Genomic DNA, 23,004 nt, shown 5'->3' with positions numbered 1-23,004 from the left:
CTCCGAGGCCTCCCCCACCCTTTCTCCACCTTAATTCTGTCTTTGGTTTCCTCTGGTAGAATGTAAACTCTTTGAAGGCAGATCCTGTTTTTAACTTTTGTCTTTGTACTCCCAGGGCCTATGACAATACCAAGCACACGCAGATGCTTGTTGCATTGGATTATGGCCCACAAAGAAAGCTGTGGTGGGTGGGGGCTCTGTGGAGCTGTCTCCTCCTCCAATGCCGGGACTTTGCCCCAAAGTTGTCTTCTACAGGCTTCACCCCCCCCCACCTCGTGTTTGCAGCAAGGTACCCTGGGGTCACAAGCAAGGGGTTCCCCCATTGTGTTAGCTCCCTTGATGTTTGTGCCCATCTGTGGGTGTGTGTTTTGTCTCAGGGCAAGTTCTGGGAACAATGGATGCTGCTTTCTCTTCCTGCCTCTCCTCCTTGGGTCCTGGCAGCTTCCCACAGAATACAGAGCCCAGTCAGCTCAGGGAACATCTCCCCAGCCTTCAGAATACACAGGCCAAGTCCAGGCTTCAAGCACATGGTGGTCACTGGCATCGCCACCGTTTGGGGAAGGGGACCTGGTCTCCCTTCCCCAAGGCCAGTTCTGGAGGGTCTCTGTTGGCCTCATGGAGCTCCACTGTTCATTCCATTCATCCATGTTGTATCCTCTAGGACTCAGGCTAAAGACCAGCCTCTCCTAACTCCATCCCTAGCCTCCTGCAAAGCTCCATTCACCCACCATCTCCTACGAGGGACCTTTCCTGATCTCCCATTGCTATAATAATAATAGCTAACATTTATATTGTGCCTGCTATAGGCCAGGCAATTGTGCTGAATACTTTACATCTATTCATTTGATTCTCTGTGGGAGAGGTGCTGTAATTATCCCCATTTTACAAAGGAAGAAACTAAGGCAGACTGCTCAGGATCACAATGCTATTAAGTATCGGAGGCTGCATGTGAACTCAGGTCTTCCTGACTCCAAGCCCAGAGCTCCATCCACTGTGGTGCCCAGCTGGTGCCTTCCCCAGCATCACTTTATATTTGCTTTGCATCTATTTACACACATACATATTATTTTGAACGTAAATACCTTGATGTCAAGGCCTTTCCTTTGTCTCTGTACCTGGAACTGTGGAGGGCTCTTCAGAAATGTCTGTTGACTGATTACAGTCCAAGGCCTGCAGCTCCCTGTGGAGGGCTGCCACAGTGGACCTTCTGGGCTCCAGGCCAGGCAGCTTCTCCCCAATGGCTGGGCTGCCCTGATAGGTGAGAGGCTATGGTGGAAAGGCTCTCTGCACATCGTCTAAGGTGTCTTCCCCAGGTGTTCCTGTTCTACCCCACACTGAATGATGTGGCACCAAATCCCATTCCTAACTTGGGATAAGATCAGTCATTGGAGTTAAAGCCTATGCTGCCTCCCTGCTGTCTGAGGCACTGGCCCCCAGCCTACAGTTATGTTAATTAAAAGCCGGTTGTAGCTAATACAATACGCAGATGGCACAGAATGTTCCCTTGGCCCTGTCTAAGCTGCTTGAGATCTGAATGGCTTAGGCTCTGGGCAGGGATGGCTGAAGCCAGGTGGGCCAGCAGGGGACAGGGGGTTAGGGGCAGGACAGGAATCGTGGCCTTGGCTTGGTCCTAGCTCCTGGCAGCCCGTGATCCAAACTGGCCACTGCCTTGTCTCGACCAAGCTGCAGCATCCACCTGCCAGCTCTGACGGCCAAGCCATATGGTTGGCTACTGTGTCTATGAGCTGTGGAAATAACAGCCTCCAGAAAAGTGACCTGGCTGGCACCTCTAGCGACCATGTACCTGTCTCTGCTCACTGGCCAGGAAGCTTTGTCCCTGACAGGCTCAGATTGACTAGTAGTGGGGTAAGCCACCCATCCACAAAAAGGCCTCCTTTCTGTGCCCATGGGCTGGGCCCACCCAGACTCCTCATGTCTACTGGGTAGGTTAAGGAGAAAATAGTCTAGCACGCTCCCTTACAAAGGCAAAGAAAGAGCTGTCCTCTCTGGAGCTGAGCTCTGCCAAGGAGAACACTGGACATCTGGCTGAACAAGACGCTCTAGCCCTGACCACTGTGTCCACTCAGCTTTATTAATGGGACTGCAGCATTTGCCTCTGACCTCTGTTTCTACTCAGGTGCAACTGCTTTAATGAGGACAGTCAGATTCACTGCTCACTGCCAGGGTGTTGCCCAGCTCCCCCAGGCACAGGATCAGGCAGGAGGGCCCATGGAGTTGCTGCCATAGCTCCTACAAGTGGTTACAGAGGCTCCACTCCAATAGGTCCAGTGACACAGAGCCCAGGCAGGCAAACAAGCTTACTGTGTGCCAGGCCCCGTGTTCAACGCTTTACAAACACCACCTCATTTGATCCTCATGACAACTCTGGGAGGTGAGTGTTATTATCCTCTTTTTTTACAGTTGAGGAATCCAAGGTAGACAGAGGTTAAGTCACCTTTCCAGAGTCACACAACTAGGGTCTGAGGCTGGATTTGTACTTGGGTCTGGGCCACTCGTTGCCAGAATTAATGGGTGAGACAGCCCACTACATTTTTGCATGGTGTTTAGGAAATTTTCTCTTACATTTGAGTCTCAATCTGTGTCTAGTAATAGCCCCCCATCACCCAGTGCTAGTTTTGCCCTCTGGAGTCGAGCAGAACAATTCTGATGCTGCTTTCTTTCCCATGACAACCCTTCTTCCAGGGGAGCCAGACTCCCAGCATGACTGTAGCTTAGTAGAAAGCACAAATCCCAAGCAGTGGGAAATTGATTCAAATGGGCCCACTCCAAAACACTGCTCACTATGTATGAGCATAATCTCAACTGCCAGGGCCTGTGTGGAGTCCTCTCCAGGGGAAGGATGGCCAGCCCTGGGCTACCCACTATTCCTCTGGGTACACGGGGCTGTCAACTTGGCTGGGCAAGGGAAGGGGACAAACCTGCGCAGGGAACAAGCCCACGTGTGTGGCTTCACCAGCGGGGGCTGCACCAGCTGTGCTGCTAGGTCTGAACAAGGTTTTGGGGATGGGATTGATGTCCAAGCATGTGAGGGGCTATCATGTGGAAGGGGGATTAGGCCTGTTCGGCTTGGCGCCAGACAGCAGAATCAGAACAAGGGGGAAGGGAGGAAGAGATCCCAGCTCAATGGAAGGAAAGAAGGTAACAATGAGGGGTTCCTCCAACAACAAAGCACAGGCACTGATGGAATGTTTTATAATTCCAAAGAGTTCATAGTCAAGTTCAACGTTAGGAAAAACACCCTGACAAAAAGCTGCCCAGAGTGGGAGGAAGGATGGTCGATCCAGTGCACAGGGCACTGTGCTCAGATTTCGGGGATAGAATCCTCTGATTCTTACTTGCAGGGAGGTCACAGAGACCATTTGGCTCAGTGGAGGCCTGAGCCCGATGGCCAATGGGCCACACCTGTCAGCTCCTTTTCCTTGAATGGTCAGAGAGCCCCTGTCTATTTGCTGCTGCTGGTGGGGGGTAACAAAATGAGGACAAGAGAGATGATGCGCTTGTGAGGTAGCACCCCTTTATTGAAGCTCATGATGTGCTGGACTTTTGGCCCGTACAGACTGAAAACAACATAGAGATGCATTGGCAACAGCAGGCAACAGCTGCCCCTGAACACCTGAGCAGCAATGGGCATAGCACGGGGCCAGGCAGCAGGGGGTTCAATGAGAAATGCCCTACCCTGGTCTCTGTTTCATCTTCAGAAAACTCAAGTCTGTCTAATATAAAATGACACATAACGAAATGAGGAGAATATATACGGTGGTTAAGAGATGAGCTAGCGCTGACGTAAGCCATCAGGAAAGGCCACAAGACCTGCCTGGATACAAAGGCCTAAGCTGACCAAGTTGCTTGGAATCTTGAGCCAAAGGGGCTGAGCCTCCTCTTTCCGGCTGCACACTGGTAAGTATGGCCACAACTGTGCGGTCTCCATCCTGCTTGCTCTAGGGCCTAGGTCCTAGGGCCAACAGGGCTGGTCACTCCTCCCATGGTCACAGCATAGCAGTCACGATCAGGTTCTAAGACTCCTTTCTGGGAATGTTACCACTCAAAGAAAGGGAAGCTCTACTTTCTTTTGGGGGCAGTGGTGAGAGCAGGGAGAGGACAGGGAAGAAACCCCTTCACTGTTTCCAGTTTAGGGAGGCAGGGGAAGGTTCTTCAAGGTCCCTGGATCTCCGAGGCTAGGCATCCCCTTTGGCTCTGCCCCTAAGGAGAACTCGTGCATTGTGTTGAAGTCACAACATCCGGGAGGCTGTCATGATGAGGAACTCCTCAAAGCTGAGCCGGACATTGCCCTGCATGCTTGTGTCCTTCTCCCGGAAGGCCTCGGTCAGCACCTGCAACTGGGTGCACACCTGGATGAAGCGGTCCAGCTGCATGGCAGGGTTGGCAGAACGAGGGCAGTACCGGGAGAGCAGGAGCTGGGTGAACTGCGGGCTCAGGTTGTAGCCCATCTGGGACAGAGCTGAAAAGAAGGACAAACACCCAGGCTGGGCCAGAACCGCCTTATCCCATGGAAGTTTGGCTCCACTGGTGTCCACGAAGAGTAGCAAGGGCTCACTCATGGTCAGCACACAACGGAACAGAAGGGGAGGCCCCAGAACTTGCCCAATCCAATCCAGGCAGAACAGAATCTGTCCTGCCAATCACAGGATCAGAGCTCTCTCGCTTGCAGGGACCAAAGAGATCACTAAGTTCAATCCCCTCATTTCACAGAAGGGGAAGATGAGGTAGACAGGGGGAAAGAGCTGTCTAGAGTCACCAAGGTACTAAGTGGCAGGGAGCCGGAGTGTTATCTCCACGACTCTTTCCAGTCCGCCCTCTACCCAAAGGAGCCCACATTCCACCTCCTTCAAGATGCTCACCCGCATCCCCAAGCTCCCATGACACCTGATGAGGGCAGGCACGATGGCAGGAGCTGGGCTGTTACTGAGAGGCTCACTAGACAGACATAAAAAGCAGCGAGGCCAACGTCTCAATTTAAACAGGGAGAAATTGAGGCTCAGACAGAGGAAGTGGGGCACCCAACAAGACTGCAAGCTCTCTGCCCTTTCACAAAGGGCACTGTGGTACAGTAGCAAGAGCACACAGATTTGGGGCTGGAGTCCCACCTCAGGCAATAATTTACTGAGCAACCATGAGCAACTCACTTCTCTGGATCCCAGTTTCCTCATCTGTAAAATGAGGAATGTCAGACAGATTCTACGGTCCCTTGCAGCTCTAAATCCTGCAGTCCTCCTCTAATATCCCACACATCACCTAGCACACAGAGCTGGGCACACGGGGCCTAAGCTGTTGCCCTGAACTGAACTGTCCTCAGACATACTCCTCCCCCAGTGACGGGGGAGGCTGGGGGAGACACTAAGCCCTAAAGGTCATGACCACGTCTGGGGAGCAGCCCCAGGTTCAGGGAGCTTTCTCCGAACCTCACCAGGCCCCCTTAGCCCTGTGACACCTGAGATCACGCCTTCATCCAATTTATCAGCTAGTTAGGCCCCAACTTCTTTTCCTCCCAATGGTTAGAAAGAAAGGAAACTCAAGCCTGCTGATCAGGTTACTTATCAGGGGTTGAAATCAGTGACTATAAGGAGGTAGTACAGCATTTATTACCTGGGATTACCATCCCAGGTAACCAAGAGCTTGCTGTCCAATTCTTACCAAATTAATGCAGTAAATAACCCCAAGACCATTTCCTCTTTGCTGCATTAACAGCATGAGGTTGAGTTGCAGCCTCTGCCCCTTGTGACCATGCCTATGTGGGAAGAACTGGGGTGGGGTGGGGGAGTAGTGAAAGGCAAATACTTCCCCCAATCTTCCTTCTTGATGGGGCAGTGTCACATGAGACCTTGCCCCCATTTTGACTGGACCTGCTCCCAACTCCCTGAGGCTTAGGCTAAACCACCCAGCAAAGGCCAGGGGAGTTGGATGGAATCTGGGAGCTCAAACTTCTTGGTCTGGCTGTAGGTTGACTGGTACTATTTTCTCCCAGCCCAGCCTTTGGCATCATTCTATGCTAGGTTTGCACCCTGAATGTTGTTGCAGCTAAGATGGGAACACAACAGGTGCCAAGGGGTCATGGGGCATCTGACCCCCAGGAAAGGAGGCGGGGGCCAGGCCTCAGAGGCCAGCTCACCTTGCTGCAGCTCACTGTAGCTGATGGAGCCTGAGTGGTCCCGGTCATATTGCTGGAAGAGGTTCTTCCACTGCTGGATGAAGGTCCACAAGGCAGAGAAGCCAAAGAGGTCGATCCGGCCTGTTTTGGTCTTGTCAAACATGTCTGAAAGGGAGGGATTGAGGGCAAAGAGGCTGTGAGCACTGCAAACCAAGGGCCCCAGGCATCTGGCCTGCTAGGCCCTGGGAACTTACCACGTCTCCATTCAACACGGGAAAGGGCACAGATATGGACCCATACCTCCTGGCTTTAGGTTCTCTGGGTGGTTTCCCAGGTGCCTCCATTTCTACCACTAACTTGTTGGAGTTTCTAGAATAGTTAAGAGTTGCTGTGTCTGTATCGCTTCACCTAAGTCAACTCTCTTAGAGGGAGGAACACAAGAGCAGAGCCTCAGAAATGAAAAATGACTTTTCTAGGGTCACCTCTGATCTGGAATTCAAAGTAAGGTCTCTTATCTGAATCCCTGAGCCCAATGCCCCTTCTACTCAACCCAGTGCCTGGAGTGAGAAGAAGCCCCCATGTTTTACACAGGACTCAGCTGGGAGGGCCACAATGGAACCACTCAAACCCTACAGTCCTTCCTGGCTCCAATGTCAGGTCTCCATCCACCAGGTGTGGCTATTTCCCAGCGAAGTCAGCCTTTCCCCTTTAGGGAGCTGGACAAACGACCAGCCAGTTTTTCAAGCTGAAAGCACAGCTGCCTCCCTCCTAACTTCCTCCCTGTCTCAGGGTCCCTGGCTGTGGGGGATTTCACTGGTTTGCCCTTCAGGGAGCAGAAAGAGAAAGAGTAGAATAGGGGAAAGGGACACGACTTACTTATCATCATGAGGCAGGTTTCATCATTGAATGTAGACCAATTGGAGTTGACCAAAGCCTGCTTGAGCTCCTTCACAGAGATGTAGCCACTGTGATCTGAATCCACTGTCTGGAACCAGGAGTAGGCTTCGGGGTCTACACCAGGAGGAATGGTGCCTGGGAGAGCAAGCAGATTGTGGAGCCTGGGTCAAACCTCTGATTTCAATCCCTAGGGCCAGGCAAGGAGGGGTTGAATTTTAAAGGATAATGTATCTCCCCTTGGATTTGTAGGAGAAAGATCACACACCAACAGAGTCTAAGCTCCTTGACAGTAGTGACTGCTTCACTTTTCATCCCTCTAACACCAAGCACAAGGACTGGCATAGAGCAGAAGCTTCATAAATGTGTATTGATCGACTGAGATGTGGTATAGTTAAAATAGCACAGACGTGGAGTGAAGAGGTTTGACCTCTTGGGAAGGTCACTAAACTTCTCAAAACCTGAGTGACCTTTTAATGAAGGAGCGAGGAGGAGAGTCAGGGAAGAAGGCTCACATCTTGAAGAGAAGAGGGTGAAAATATAAGGAAAGTCTATCTTCTTTTAGGGAGAAGTTAAGCCTATAGATTTGTAAGCATGAGTTAATAAAAATATAATAATAGTCTACATTATATAACAATACATACAAATTAAAAGTTCCATGTTGCCATTTATTTTGAACTTTTTATTCACAAAGGCTCAGCTGCGTATGAATTATCACTCGGAGAGCCAACGATTCCACTGGAGTGGGCACTCTCTTCTACACATACAACCCCAAATGCCTCTTATGCCCGAGTATGAAGTTTCATTAGTTACTGCAGCTGAAAAACTTCCTTACTTTGTGAACTACACCCTGAGGAAGAGCCTCTGGACACTCAGATAGGCTGGGCCTCACAGGACACAGATTCCATCCAGAGGCCAATACTTGGGGGCTTTCCAGTGTAGTGGGCTCTGCCAGAGTTCACACTCTACTGGCCTCCAAGAGGCCAATTACCTCCACACCATGATGAGATGCTGAAGGACAATGTCACTTGGGGCTGGGGAGGGGAAGGTCTGAATTATCACAAAAGAAGAAATGGAGGAGAGATAGGGTATTGAGGCAAGGAGGTTTGTCTATCCACACTTAACTGAGGAAACATCAGGCTTCCATAGATATGGAGTTCTAGGAGATTCAAGAAAAATTCAGCTAATGCCTTAATATACCAACTATGGAGGAGGAGTATTGGGGGGGAGGGTAGAAAAATAGGGGGAAAGGAAACTGGACAGATGAGGAGGGTGGCACAGTGAACAACAAAAGGAGTGGGGAAAACTGCTATTCTGTGTATGGCCTACATAATAGAAGCTCTCTACTTGAGGTTACTCCTGAAGAATCATAGATTGTCTGAATAGCAGGGATGGAAAGAATCTTGGAACACTATCAGAGCTGAAAATGACCTCAGAACACCAAAGGTCAGAGCTGGGAGGGGCTTTGTAATATACAATGTCAGGGCTGGAAGAAACCTTAGAGAGTATATGATACTGTCCACTCACTTTACAGAGAAAGAAACTGAGGCCAAAATGCCCAGGTAGGACCACGCTGGGGATGAATGAGTGGCCCCGGTGATTACACTGGAGGCTTTGTCTAGGCTTAGGGTGAGTAGAAAAGAGGAAAAATAAAATGCAGTCTGATGCTGGATGAGTTAAGGGCTTCAGCATGATAAAGCTGCTGGCTCAGCAAACCCAGGGCTGCCGGGAGTCTGAGCCTCTCTCCTGAGAATAGCCCATGTGCAGAGACGGACTCAAAGATTTTTTTTTTTGCTTTTCCAGCCACACCATTCCTGTGGGGACCTTCAAGAAGGTGCCTGAATATGCCCCAAACTGCCAAGCCTGTAGCTTGGCGTCCATGGATCAGGCAGGCCATGGCAGTGCTGATGGAGGCACAGAGTGGGCCCTCTGACACTCGGAATGGATGTGCCCAACTTCTCCCTCCAGCCTCACAATCCAAGGTTTCTCTGCTTTTACAGTTCCTTCAGTCATCGTCCTACCCTTCCCCTCTCTTCGCTCTCTCACCCCCGCAGGCTGTTTTCTGTCTTCTCTTCCCTCTCTGCTCCCTTGCTGTATCTCTTGGCTTTAAGGGTCTCCAAACTACCCCAGCAGAATTAAAGGCTAATCCTGCTCTCTAGTATCAATCACGCCATTTGCTCCCATGATACAGCCCTAGGAAACAAGACCAGGTAAGGCTGATCCCCAAAGTGGGGATGTAAAAACTAAGACTCAGACTAAAGGATAAAGTTCTGGAGGGTCAGGGATCAAGCTGCTCACATGTCAATCAACATGTGACCCCAACTAATGAGGGGTCACTTTACAGAACTGGACAAGACAATGGCAAAACTCATTTGGAAGAATAAAAGGTTAAGAATTTCAAGGAAAATAATGAAAAGAAGACAGGAACAAAAGGAGTCTACATTACCAAATTGCAAACTATATTAGAAAACAGCAGCCATCAAACTATTTGGTCCTGGCTGAAAGGTAGATCAGTGAAACAAACTAGGAAAGCAAGACTTAGAAAGAAATAAACAAAGAAAGTAGCCTAACGTTCAATAAATCAAGAAGGGAATAGTCTCTATGTGACAAGAATTGCTGGGATGGCTGGAAGCAGGCTGGCAGAAAACCCAATCAGATCAGCATCTCATATTACATGCCATAATCAGCTCCAAATGGATAAATGACTTATCCATAAAAGGCCACATGATAAAAAAACAGAAGCAACAGGAAGTGGGTGCCTTTCGCAACTACAGTTGGGGAGGAATTCAGAACGAAACAAGAGATAGAAGAGATCATAAAAGGCAAAACAGAAAAGTTCAACTCTATAATATTAAAAAGCTTTTGCACAAAATCATTGCAACCAAAATGAGATGCTGATTAGGTAAAAAATCCTGGCATCAAATATCTGATAAAAGTTTGACATCCAAGATATATAATATATATAGAACTGATACAAATGTACAACACTAAGAGGCATTTCCTAATATGTAAGAGGTCAAGGGAATTTTTTTTCTCTAAGTGATGAGCCACTAATAACTGTGATTCTAATATCCACACAGGATTTCGATGACCCATTTGGGCACGTCTCCTGCTCTCTGGCCCCCTCTGTGGATCCAACAAAGGAAAGCTGAAGTTAACACAGCCATCATGACAGCTGCCCTGCTAAGCCCCTCAGGCATCTGAAAGCAAGCACATATAAGAGAACTCTTGACCAGTAATTTGTTGCTATTACCCAAGTCTGGGTAATTCCACAGGCTCAGCTTAGCCGCTGCTGCACTGTGGTGGATTACCCTTCTAAATGAGAACATGGGACCCACAGAATTCCTTACATCAGTGGGATCAAACTCAAATAGAAAGAAGCCACTGATCTGTACATAAAGATCCCTGTAGACTACACAGTGACTTAGTTTTAAAATGTGATATTATCTATGTTTTATTGTATTCTCATTTGTTAAATATTTCCCAATTCCATTTTAATTTGGTTCGGGCAGTACTCCAGACTGTTGCAGGTCCACAGGTTGTATGTAGTTCTGACACCTTTGCCTTACATCATTCATAACCACTAAATGCCACAATCTCCAGCCACTGCTCGAATCACTAATATCCCATCCATACACTGATCAAGGCAACTAGGTGCAGTCTGGCTTGTTGTCAGCCAGGTACAGGAATCTGTTGGCTTAACTCTGCAAGCTGGGGCTTAAAGCCAGTTCTGATGACTGCACAGATCAGATCAACCACCTACAGTCAGCGATGCCCACCCTTCTGAGCCAATCAACAGGAAATGGAGAGATTAAAAGGTTGGTTTGAGACACTAGATTCAGTTTTTTTTTTTTTTAAGTGAGGTAATCAGGGTTAAGTGACTTGCCCAAGGTCACACAGTACGTGTCAAGTGTTTGATCTGAGGCCAGATTTGAACTCAGGTCCTTCTGACTTCAGGGCTGGTGCTCTATCCACTGCGCCACCTAGCTGCCCCTTAGATTCTGTTTTTCAATGTAGCCCAGAAAGGCCTTAAATCTCTTCACAACCTGTGTTGCTGGAGAGGACGGCCAGCTTCAAGATGAGACCCACGCAACCCTGCAGAGGCTGTACTCAAAGACAGTCTTATAGACGAATGCTCACTGAATGGAGCTGAATGAGAGGCTTCCTGTTGACTTTCTGCAGGAGGGGGTCATGTGAATGGTCACAGAACCAGCTGTTTTATCTAGGAGAACCGAAGAGATGCTTTCTAAGCCATTAGTGCATCCTAAGCTCATCAGCGCATCCTAAGCTCATCAGCAACCAAGCACAAAAATACAAGGTCAGTATTCACAGGGCAAACTGGGAATGATGCTTGGGGTCTGTTATCAAGTCAGGGGGCATTCTTTAAAAAGTCCTTTTTCTTCTCACTTATCCCAGCCTCTCAAGTGAGTAGGTTACCTGAGGGGAACAGGAGGCCAGGGCCTGATATTAAATGCCTGCCAAACCCTTCTGAATTTGAGTGATCAGCATCCACCGCTGCATCCATGGTGGCCAGGCCAGGAACAAGGCACCTGGGTCTGCTAAGTCCACAAAGTTTCCAAAAGAAGAAATGCAAACCATTAACAAACATATTTAAAATGCTCCAAATCACTAATAACGTGCAAAATGTAAATGAAAACATCTCAAAGGTTTCTTTCTCAATTTCCAAAGATGAAAAAAGTTAGAACTAGCCCATGTTGGAGGGGCTCTAGGAAGAGAGGGAGACTAATAATACTAGGATGGGAGAGCTGTGGCTAGACTGGGCCAAATGTTCTAGAAGACAATTTGGAATTCAGTGAGTAATGTGACTAAACTATTTACACCCTTGTGCCCTGCAATCTCACCACTGGGAAGATCCTGAAAAGGGATCCAATCAAAAGAAAAGTAAGCCAGATATACCACATTATTTATAGAAGCACAAAAACCTGGAAATAAACTAATCGGAAAATGGCTGAACAAAGTATGATATAAGGCCATAAATGGTATATTATTGCTCATTAAGAAATGATGCGTAAAAGGAATTCAGAGAAACACAGAAGACTTACATGAACTGATGCAGAATAAAGAAAGCAGGACCAGGAGAACAAGAAATACAGTCCTAATGATGTCAATGAGCGCAACAATAAAAGGCATCCAAAATCAGTTTAATATGGCTCTAAGGCTGTGAACTTGGGCAGCTTCGACAAAACAGGAGCCTCAACAGAACAAGGGAAATCTGGAGGAGGGAAGGTTTGGAGAGGAAGATAATAATTCCATTTTGGATGTGTTGAACTTAAAATAGTGATGGGACATTGGGGAAGATGGCCAGCAGGCAGTTGATGATGCGGGACTGGAGTTTAGGAGAGAGAATAAGGCTGGACATATGCATACAGAAATCATCTACCTGTATAGAGATAACCGAATTCCTCCCCAACACCCATTCCCACCCTTTGCTAAGAAGATGAAATCACCTTGAGAGAAAACAGGGACAAGGACAGGACCTTGGGGGATACACATACATTTAGAAGGGAGGCTATGGATGATGGTTCAGCAAAAGACAGAAAGAGGATGATCAGGCAGATAGGAGAACTGAAGGGAATGATGTCACAGAAGCCAAGGGGGCAGGGGCAGTTAACAGAGTCAAAAACTGTAGAAAGGTCAAGTAGGGTGAGGCCTGAGAGAAGGCTTTAACACTTATGAGATGCCCAATAGTAGCTGAGTAGTGGGATCAGAAGACAGATCAATTAACAAGCATTTATTAAGCCCCTACGAGGTGCTGGGCATGAAGAAGAGAAGCCAATGTACATAAACAACTTTTCTCAAGAGGCTGACTTCACAAAGCGAGCTGTAGGACAGTTTGAGGAAATATTGGACTCAAGCAAGGCAATGGTGGTTTGCTAGAATGAGGGAGACCTGGGAATATCAGTAAGACCTGAAAGCAGTAAGGAAGAAGCCAGTATATAAGAGGAGACTGAAGGTGGGTGACAAAGGGCTATTTGTGTGTCAGAGATGGAGCAAAGGAAGAGAGAATGGAGAATGTAAAGAAGTTCTGAGGAACAGAAGAAGGTACAGAGAATTTGAGGAAAAAAGGAAAAGTTTGGAACAACCACACTGGGGAGTACGATAGTCAATCAGGGAAAATAAAAAGACTTCCATGCAGCAGTAAGGGCCCAATTGAAATCAGATCCCCTAAATGGGTAGTGGCCCCAGGGGGCCCAGCGGAGTCGCTCCCCCCAGTGGCATTCTGCAGCACACGAGCAGAAGCAGAGATAAGTCGTGGGGCAATCCAGGGCTGGGGCTTGGTAAAGCATGAGCAACAACAGGGTAAAGAGACTGGGAATTCAGGGCAGGAGAAGATACAGGTGAACTAACTTCAGAGTCAAGACTGTGAAGCAAAGAAAATGAGGCCAGAGCCGGGGTAATGGACTGAAAGTCATAGTGAGGACAACGGCTATGCTCAGGAAGAGAGAGGCAGAGGTAGAGACGGACAGAGGAAGTTAGTTTCCACTCACCTGCTGCTGGGCCTTGCCCATAAGGTCCTGGCTGAGGGGTATTATAGGGATTTGTAGCAGGCTGGCCATAGGGACCTCCCGGGGCAGAGCCTCCATAGGGTCCTCCAGGAGCAGATGAGGGGTGCCCTCCAGGGCTGGGATGTCCATAGGCCCCGCCACCAGATGGTGGCCTGTAGGGACCTCCAGGAGCTGGGCCTCCATAACCCCCACCAGGGGGTAGCCCCCCTCCATACTGCGGATGTCCTGGGTAATAACTGCCTGGTGGGGCTCCGGGGGCCTGTCCAGCAGCTCCTGGGTAGCCCTGTGGAAAGAAAGAAAGATATCAAGAGTAAGAACAGGGACACAAATTTGGGAAGAAGCCCCCTCACACCGGTTCAAGGGACTTCCCAGCAACTCCTGGTCTTTACAGAAGGCAGGGCAAGGCCGGGAGTGATCCTGGAGGGATCACTGAAGGCTGTGCCAAGCAAGCTGAAACCAGGGCTCTTTCGAGGTTGCTCCCTGGAGCTCAGTGATCAGTAACACCTGGAGGAGGCAGTGATCCCTTCTGTCATTTACTGAATTTGACATCAAAGAGTAAATAAATGGTTAGGGTGCCACATTTTAGGGAGGGCACTGACAAGCTACAGATCACCCCAAAGAGCAGAACACCAGATTGGTAAGAAGACTGGAGAATGTGAAACATGAGGTTCTACTGAAGAAACTGGTGTTCAACTTGGGAAAGAGAAGATTCAGTGGAGACACAATAACTGCCATATGGACGGGGGACGTGTTTTGTTCTTCTCGGCCCCAAGGACAGAATAAAAGTAATGTGTAGGAGTTGCCCAAAGACAGATTTAGGCTGGATGTAAGGAGAACTTCTTAACAATTAGGGCAATCCCAAAGTGAAACAAGAAACTATGTCCAAAGCAAAAGTTCTTAACCTAGGTCCATAAACTTGGTTTAAGAAAAAAATTTTTTATAACTATTTCAATATAACTGAATTTCTTTGTAATCCTATGTATTTCATTTTATGCATTTAAAAACATTTTCTGCAAAAGGGGTTCACAGGCTTTCCAATGGGATCTAGTTCACAAAGAAGGTTAAGAATGCCTGGGCCCTAGGCGGGAGGTTCTCCATCACTTGGCATCTTTGAGGGCAGGCGGGATGCCTACTTTGGGGACATGCTATAGAAAGGATTCCAGGCAGCAACAGATTGGAGTAGGTGGCCTCTGAAATACCTTCCAATTCTGAGATTCTAGGATTCTGTTTTTCTTGAGGAAACACTCAGTGTGGAGCCATGAAAAAAACCACTGCCATACAAAGGGGAAGGCTTGTGGTCTGACACTTGCCACTGAACCATCTTGGGGAAGAGGGGCAAATTCCATTTGCACTGAGCTTAAGGCCTTGGAGCACTTTCCACCCAACACCCCTGTGAAAGAGGTAGTGTAGTATTGTTCTTATTTTAGAATGGATGAAGCTGAGGTTTGGGAGGTTGTGTGACTTCCCCATGACCAGAGTCAGAGCCAGTATTCAAAGCCAGGTCTCCTTTAGTGCCTGACTCAGGTACTAGCTCTTCCAGTAAGCCTTTCCTGATTCCACCAAATGAAAGTCGTCTCTCTCGGCCCTTTCCCCAGATCCTAGAGCTCTCCTTTATACTTATTCATTTCTCCTTACATCATCGTTATTTGTATACATTCTTTCCCTTTTAGATTATAAACCCACTGAGAACCCTGAGGAGAGGGCCCTGCACAGGCTAGGTGGTTGAATGAATGCAATGAATGGCTCTTTCCCACTGAAGATGTCAAAGCTGGTATAAGCAGAGGTGGATATACACCTGCCTTCTTCCGCTTTTTGGGGGCTGAGTCCAACCACAGCCATAATTCAATGTGCAACAAGAGCCCGGGGCCGGGGACTGAACCAGGAAGTATTCAACTGAAAAGAAAGTCAAGGAACAAAGGTTATGAAGAGAGTCAGGGCCCAGTGCCAGCTCCCTGAAACTGGGCCACACACCCTTAAGTTTAGCTAAGTTCCATTCTCTGGGTACAACAAATTCTTACTTTGCTGTATTTAAAACACACAAATGCTAATGGGTAAAACTAACGGAGAAAAGCCTGTCCTTGGCTCTAAAGTGGATTGCTAATAGGCTATATACCTCAGACACTAAGGCTCAGGGGCAGGAAGTGATTCCTTCCCTCCTTATTCAAACTTCCTTGAGACAGGGATTGTCATCTCATAGTAAACCACTGACAAATGGTTGTTGAATTGAGTTAAATCTCTCATAGCACTTGGATTGTACTTTTGCACTTAGTGTATCTAATTCAAACATTTATTAAACACCTTCTGTGTGTAGCACCCTCTTTTAGGAACTAAGGAAGAGACAAATTTTGTATAAGGAAGCAACAGGGCAGAATAGGAAAAATTTTCAATTTGGAATCAGACCACAACTGGGTTGTAGTCTTTGATATGGGAAAATCAACTAGCCTCTCTGAGTCTCAATTTATTTTACCTGTAAAACAGGCATAATACTCCTGAAGGTATGACAGCACTGCACATAAGAGCCATGAGATATGTGTTCAAATCTTGCCTCATGTACCAGGAGTCAGGATGACTTGGATTTGAATACTATCTCAGACTAGTCAGTTGCATTAACCCTAGCAAATCACTTATCCTCTCTCAACCTCAGTTTCCTCATCTGTAAAACAGGGACAATAATACTTCCACACCAGAGTGATTGGGAGAATCAAAGGACAGTATGGTTGAAGTGCTCTGAAAAGCTTAAAACACTATATTCATGTCAACTATTACTATATGGCCAATTGTACTAGAGTTAAGAAGAGCAATTCAATGGGTGAAAGAAAAGGCAGGGCTCCCTAAATCACCAGCCTGAGACTTCTAAAAGACTGAGGCTGTGACTCCAGCAGCCACTAAATTATTATGGTTGCTCCACACCCATAACCAGGGGGCTGGGAAGTACCTATTCTACTCTAGACAAGATAGCATGTTGACCTTGGGGTCAAATTCCACCCTGGAAACTGACTGTGTGGCATTGAGCAAGTCACTTTACATTCCTGATCCTGTTTTCACATCTGTAAAATGGGGATAATCAAAACTTTTAGGCCTTAATTCTTTATAGAAGTGGGGGTTGTTATTATTATTGAGGTACAATGGTGGTAAGGCAGTACCGAAGAGCAAGAGAGCCCGAGGGTGACCTTGAGGTGAGGCACAGATTCTCTGGGCCCTCAAATGGAGGGGTTTGGACTATAGGACCTTTATGAGCCTCTGATCTTTTCCCACTCCCAAAGTAGAATCCCTATACCATACACCTCCCTCCACCTCCAAGCCAGAAGGGATTCCCCTACTACTGGAGTTCTAACATCTGCACCACTTTTCAGGTCCACAGCACCAGATCAGTGGAAAGTTACCAGGAGTATGCAGAAGAGGTTGAAATTCTCCAGAGTCCCACTGTGTTCTGCTTGGGAGGCAGGGCTAGGGAGGGCAGGAACAAGACTTAGTGAGGTGTGAAACAACATTTGAGTGTGGCTGCCCAGGAGGTTTGGAGAAAAAGGATGTGGGGGCGGGGAGAAGCAGGGAAAAATAATTTCTTCTGTCCCTTGGGCCTCACCACTGTTGTCAATATATCACTACTCTCCTGATCCTTTCAGATAATTCAGCTTGTGCAGAAACTCCCTCCAGCATGGTTACACACTACAAAGAGTCACCCTATATAACTGGGGTCACAGGTAATTTGCAGTAATTCAATTAAATAACTATTCATAAAGTGACCTTTACCAATCCACACATGACCTCCAAGCAGTGTGCTCTGCCCTATGGAGGCTGGACTGTGGCCACAGATCACAGACAACAATAGAGGCTGATAAATGATCAAGTCCTAAACTAATTATAATACAGTGCCACAATGTAGGTACAGACAATAAGTGCTTTGAGTTCTGAGGGTAATTCAGGGAATTTCCTAATAATGCTCACACCTGCCTAACAAGTACGCCCCCCCCCACCCCCAACCTTTACGTCTGTGTAAGGCAGGCAAGGTGGATACTTCTTACAGCCCCTTTTACAAAAAGGAGAATTCTAAAGTTCCATGAGGCAGTGGTACGCCCCATGTCACAAGGAGAGGTGGGGTGGGAAGTATTACTTATGATGCCCACTTTACAGATGAGGAAACTGATATTCAGAGAGGTGAAGGTCCTCACCTTTGGTCACACAACTAGTTCTAGTCTCTTGACTCCATATCCAGGGGCTAATTCTACTACATCTTGCTGTCTTTCAAATATCAGGGATTATGGAACAAGAAAGACTTGAAATGGCCAAGGATAGTGGACACAGGCAGATGGAGAGAAGGGGAAGAAAAAGGTGAATTCAAATCTGACAAAATCAAACATGTCTTATTTAAGACAGCCTGAGAACTTAGGTGCTGCTGTGATGGGGTTTAAGAGTAAATAGAGGACTGAAGCATCCTCTGGCCAGGGTGCCAACTGACAAGCCTGTCCTATACCAAGGTCCATCCACTCCCCTCTGCATTTAAAACCACTGCTACAATGATTTCGCCACTTCTGAATAACAATAAAAGTTCACCTTTCTACAGTACTTCAGGGTTTACAAAATACATTTCTCCCACTACATGAAGCAAATAACATCAATGCCATTTTTACAGGTGAGGAAACTGAGGCTCAGAGATGTTAACTGACATATGTGTGTGTTACATCTATCTGAAACAGGAGGCTCAAGCTCAGGGCTCCTGAAGCTAAATCTAAATCTAGCCCTTTCCACCAGAGCATTTTGTCTCATGTGAAAAAGACACTCATCTTGTTTACTAGGCCCCAGGAGACTGAACTAAGAATAATGGATGGAAATGGGTGACAGACCCAAATCTCCCATCCTTGGCTTCTAATTCAACTCTAAGGAGGCAGCAGAGGTCTCCTTCAGCTTATCTTTTTTTTTCTTTTTTTTGGCTAGGCAATGGGGTTAAGTGACTTGCCCAGGGTCACACGGCTAGTAAGTGTTGTGTGTCTGAGGTCACGTTTGAACTCAGGTCCTCCTGAATCCAGGGCTAGTGATCCATCCACTGCGCCACCTAGCTAGCCCCACCTTCAGCTTATCTTTAAGAGAAGCCCTGCTCACCACTTCACCACCACATTTATTCCATGCTTGTCTGGTCAGGTAGACTAGATGGCCTTGAAGGTCCTCTCCAATCCTAGGATTCTGAATCTAAATCTTGTTCTTTCCTCTGTGACAGGCTGCCCCAATGACACAGAGACTAAGCCAGGGGTGGGGAACTTGTGGCTTTGAGGCCACATGTGGCCTTCGAGGTCCTTGGCTGCGGCCTTTTGACTGAGTCCACGTTTTACAGAACAAATCCTTTTACCAAGGGGATTTGTTCTGTGAAGTTTGGATTCAAAGGGCCACGCTTGAGGACCTAGAGGGCCACATGTGGCCTTGAGGCAGCAGGTTCCCCACCCCTGCCATTAGGCCATGGTCTAGGCACTGAGAATAGAAGCTCCTGAACAGAAGGTGAACTGAGTTTGACCTTAGACCTTAGCCCTTGTTTGTTAACTGTGTTTTGCCTGAGGCCACCCCCATGTACACGTTCTATGTCTACACATCTGCACTGGTCCTGAGGCTTCTCCCCAGACTCTGCTGCTTCTTCTCAGGTTACCTCCTGTCTCAGATGGACCAATTTCCAGATGTGTCTCCCCCAGTGAACAGGAAGCCCCTTGAAGACAGGACTTGTCCTTGGCTTTGCTCATGATTTGAACTGTAGCATATAGCAAACACTTAATGGAGGTACCATTTGCTGAATGACAAGAATAAAAGAATCTCCTTCAACTTCCCATTCTGGGCAATTTAACACATACTTATCAAGCCCTTATTATGCTCAAGATGCCCTGATAAGTGCTGAAGATACCATCCCTACAGCATGTGGGGGTGGGAAGAAGGGGACAAAGCACCTCTGCCACACAGACAGACACAGTGTATAAAACAGCTGGAGAGAGGCTGGTTCTGGAGGCCTTGGACACAGCACTGTGTGACCTCGGCCAAGTCATTTCACTCTGCCTGTCTCAGTTTCCTTAACTATAAAATGGGGATCATAGCAGCATCTACTTCACAAGGTTGTGAGGATCAAAGGAGATCATATGTGTAAAGTGCTTTGCAAACTTTAAAACACTACACAAACACTAACTATAATAAGGAAAATTAAGGCTGGGTGACTAAGTCACTAAAATGTGACTAACTGGGGAACCAGGGAAAGATTCATGGAAGAGGTGGTATCAAAGTTGAGCCTCAATGGCAAAAGTGAGAAGTGCCTTCCAGTAATGGAACATCTTGTTTAAATGCATAGAGATCGGAGAATGAGCTCTGGGAATAGCTATTAGTTCAATCTTGCTAGGACCCCGTCCGTGTGGGGAACAGTAGGAGATAATGATGGAAAGAAATGGAGCCTTTGAGCAAAGGGGGTTGTATTTAATTCTGGAGGTAATGGGAACCTTGAGCAACGCAATGATACGGTAAAAAGGAAGGTTATCTAGATACTGGTAGTGGTGTGAAAAATGGATTGGACAGAGACAAGAAGCAAGGAGACCAAATGTGGCCTGAACGACATCAAACAGTCCAGATGAGAGGCCATGGGTGCCTGAACTAGGGCAGCAGACAAGTGCCTGGAAAAGCAATGGATGTGAGAGGTGTGGAGGCCTAAGTAACATGTCCTGACAACTGATCAGCTCTGAGGACTAGAAGGGAGAAGAGAAAGGAAGACTCTGAAGTTATAAGCCTGGGTGGGACAGTGGGGCCTCCACAGAACCAAGGACATTGTGAAAGGCTGGATGACAATGCATGGTGTCCATCTCTAGATAAGCACTAAATTACACAAACTCCTCTTCTCCGGCTATTTCTTGAGTTGGCATGCCGTCTTCACTAGATCGAAGTTTCTCATGGGCAGGAGCTGCTCTTACCCTACTCTTTGTATCATACCAAGGTGAAAATGAAAAAAGGGACAATGATAGGCCTGGTTAGAGGATAATATGATGGGCTCAGGCACCTTGTGATGGACAAGGAATGTTGGATCTGAAGCTCAGCTTTACTACTTGATAGCTCTGTGACCAAGGGGTCACCCCCTTCCAGGGTCTCAGTTCCCTTATCAATAAACTAAGGAGTTTTTGGATGACATCTAGGGTTCTTAACCTTTTCGTGTCATGAACTCCTTTGGCAGACAAATGAAGCCGCCTAAAGTTTTTAAATGCATAAAATAAAATACACAGGATTACAAAGGATAATTTAAAAACCAATTCTGTTGAAATAAAGATGTGATTTTTTTCCCCCCTCCAAATGCATAGAACTCTTGAAATATGGACAACATGATCATAAGGCCCCGTCTAGCTGCTAAATCTATCTGGTCTATTTATTTAAATCTAAGTTTAACTTTTACTTAAATCCTCTGAGCCTCAGTTTCTTCATATGTAAAATAGGAATAGTGATAATTAAACCTATTCACAAACCTATTGTGAAGATCAAGAGAAATTATGGGAATAGAGACTTTTAAGATAACTTTATAAGTGTCAGGTATTATTACTATTATTGTTATTTTATTATTATCATCATCATTACCTACCTCACAGGACTACTGTGAAGAAACACAATTCCATATAAATGTGAATGATTATCATTAGTAGAAGAGTCTCACCTTGGCCTGGAGGGTCATGAGAAGTTCTAGTTTTGTTTCTGCTATTAACTCACTTGGACAAGTCCCTTAATGTTTCCAGGTCCCAATTTCTTCTTCAGTGAAGTGAGAGAGAAGGACTAGATGGTCTGTAATAGGGGTGGGGAACTTTCAGCTTCAAGGCTACATGTGGCCCTATAGGTCCTCAAGTGCAGCCCTCTGACTGAATCCAGACTTCACAGAACAAATCTCCTTAATAAAAGGATTTGTACTGTAAAACTTGGACTCAGTTAAAAGTCTGTACCCAAGGACCTTGAAGACCACATGTTAACTCGAGGCCACAGGTTCCCCACTCCTCATAGAGACCTAACATTCCATGGTTCTATGACTAGGGTTCCAGGGGGGAAAACTGCCTCAGGGTTGGGAAGTGATTTTAGAATCATACATCTAGTGTTAAAAGAGAGACCATCTATCTATTCTGACTTCTTTTAAGACAGGAAAAAACAGAGACCCAGGGAAGTTATGTGATTTGCTTACTATTCCACAAATAATAAAGGTCAAATGTAGATTCATTCTAAGAACCTGTTATCTCTCCTGTTCCTAACAGCCTTGTGAGGTCAGAGCTAGAAGCGACCTTAAAGCACAGAATGTCAGAACTGCAAGGGCCTTAAAACAGAATATCAGAGCTGGGAGGGTCTTAGAACACAGGATGTCAGAGCTGGGAGGTGCCTCAGAACCAGGGATATCAAAGCTGGGAGGGGCCTTAGAACATAGGATGTCAGAGCTAAGAGGGCCTTGGAACAGAGAATGTCAGAGCTAGGAAGGCCTTAGAACACCAAGTCAAGAAGTGGGAGGGACCCTAGAACAGAACATGTCAGAGCTAAAAAGGCACTTATAACACAGAATGTCAGAAGGGGAAAGGGTCCCTAGAACACAGAATGTCTGAGTAGGGAGAGCGCTTAGAACAAGACATGTCAGAGCTGGGAAGGCACCTAGAACACAGAATGCCAGGGGGCGGACGGCCCTTAGAACATGTAATGTCAGAAGGGGAAGGAACCCTAGAAAACCGAATGTCTGAGCCGGCTAGGCCCTAGAACACAGGATGTCGGCGCGACCAGGGGCCACGGAGTTCCTATCATGGTACAGAGGGGGCCACTGAGGCACGGCGCAGGCGCTCTCACGCATGCCTCGTTTGCTCATGGCCCGGGGGAGGGGGGGTGTGCGAGGCTCGGGTGGAAACCGCCCTCAACAGAGGCACCGGGTGAGACTTTGCTGCCTCCGCGACGCTCCGGCTTCCCGGTCTCTGTCCCCAGCTGGCGTAGGCCCAGGACAGACCCCCGAGCCGGGGCCCAACCCCCAGGCCCGACCCCTCCCAGGCCGTCCCCTGATCGCTTCACCGCTCCCTCAATCACTCACCTGCCCGTACGGGTAGCTAGACATGGCGTCTGTGACGTAACCGCGCGAGGAGGGACTTCCCCTCGACAGGCACGACCTGCACGTTCTCACGAGAGGAAGGAGGGAGGGCGAGCTCGGCCTCTGATTGGAGGGTATCAGCTGTTAGTTGTGGGCGGATGTGACGTAACGAGGCGAGGCTCATTTACCACTCACCACGCCCTGGTGGTTAGCTCCAGCTAGAACCGCCCCTTCCGCCTGTATTCGGCTATTATGGCCGCAGCGTCGGCCTTCAGGCCCTAGTGCCCTTTTCTCCTCCACTTCAAAGAGGCACCTTGGATTTTCCGGATAGGTCCTGGTTCACTAGGGAAGCAGAGGCCGCGACAGCCATATTGGATCAGGCCGAAGGAGTGGCGGGGCCTGACTTGCCGTCC

The 23,004-nt window shown here is 47.5% G+C and overlaps 1 protein-coding gene across 1 annotated transcript; it reads right to left on the bottom strand.

Annotated features, from left to right (window-relative positions):
* Positions 1-3,513: 3,513 nt before the first annotated feature.
* On the bottom strand, positions 3,514-23,004 carry PEF1 (penta-EF-hand domain containing 1). The gene is made up of 5 exons (XM_027864536.1): positions 22,595-23,004; positions 13,531-13,831; positions 7,004-7,159; positions 6,149-6,292; positions 3,514-4,480 (listed from the first exon to the last, which is right to left on the bottom strand). Exons 1-5 carry the CDS (start codon positions 22,616-22,618, stop codon positions 4,251-4,253), a joined length of 855 nt encoding a protein of 284 aa, XP_027720337.1. The 5' UTR covers positions 22,619-23,004; the 3' UTR covers positions 3,514-4,250.

Source organism: Vombatus ursinus, unplaced genomic scaffold (assembly GCF_900497805.2).
Source record: "Vombatus ursinus unplaced genomic scaffold, bare-nosed wombat genome assembly UNPS02014775.1, whole genome shotgun sequence".
In the NCBI taxonomy this organism is placed as follows: domain Eukaryota; kingdom Metazoa; phylum Chordata; class Mammalia; order Diprotodontia; family Vombatidae; genus Vombatus; species Vombatus ursinus.
Note: the sequence above shows the minus strand (reverse complement) of the source record. Positions and strands in the feature narration are given on the sequence as shown.

Coding starts and splice junctions, on each gene's coding strand:
- PEF1 (XM_027864536.1), bottom strand. CDS start 22,618: ATGTCTAGCTACCCGTACGGGCAG. Junction 7,160..13,530: donor TGGGCAAGGCCCAGCAGCAG/GTGAGTGGAAAC, acceptor TTGCTCTCCCAG/GCACCATTCCTCCTGGTGTA. Junction 4,481..6,148: donor CTACAGTGAGCTGCAGCAAG/GTGAGCTGGCCT, acceptor CCTTCTTTTCAG/CTCTGTCCCAGATGGGCTAC.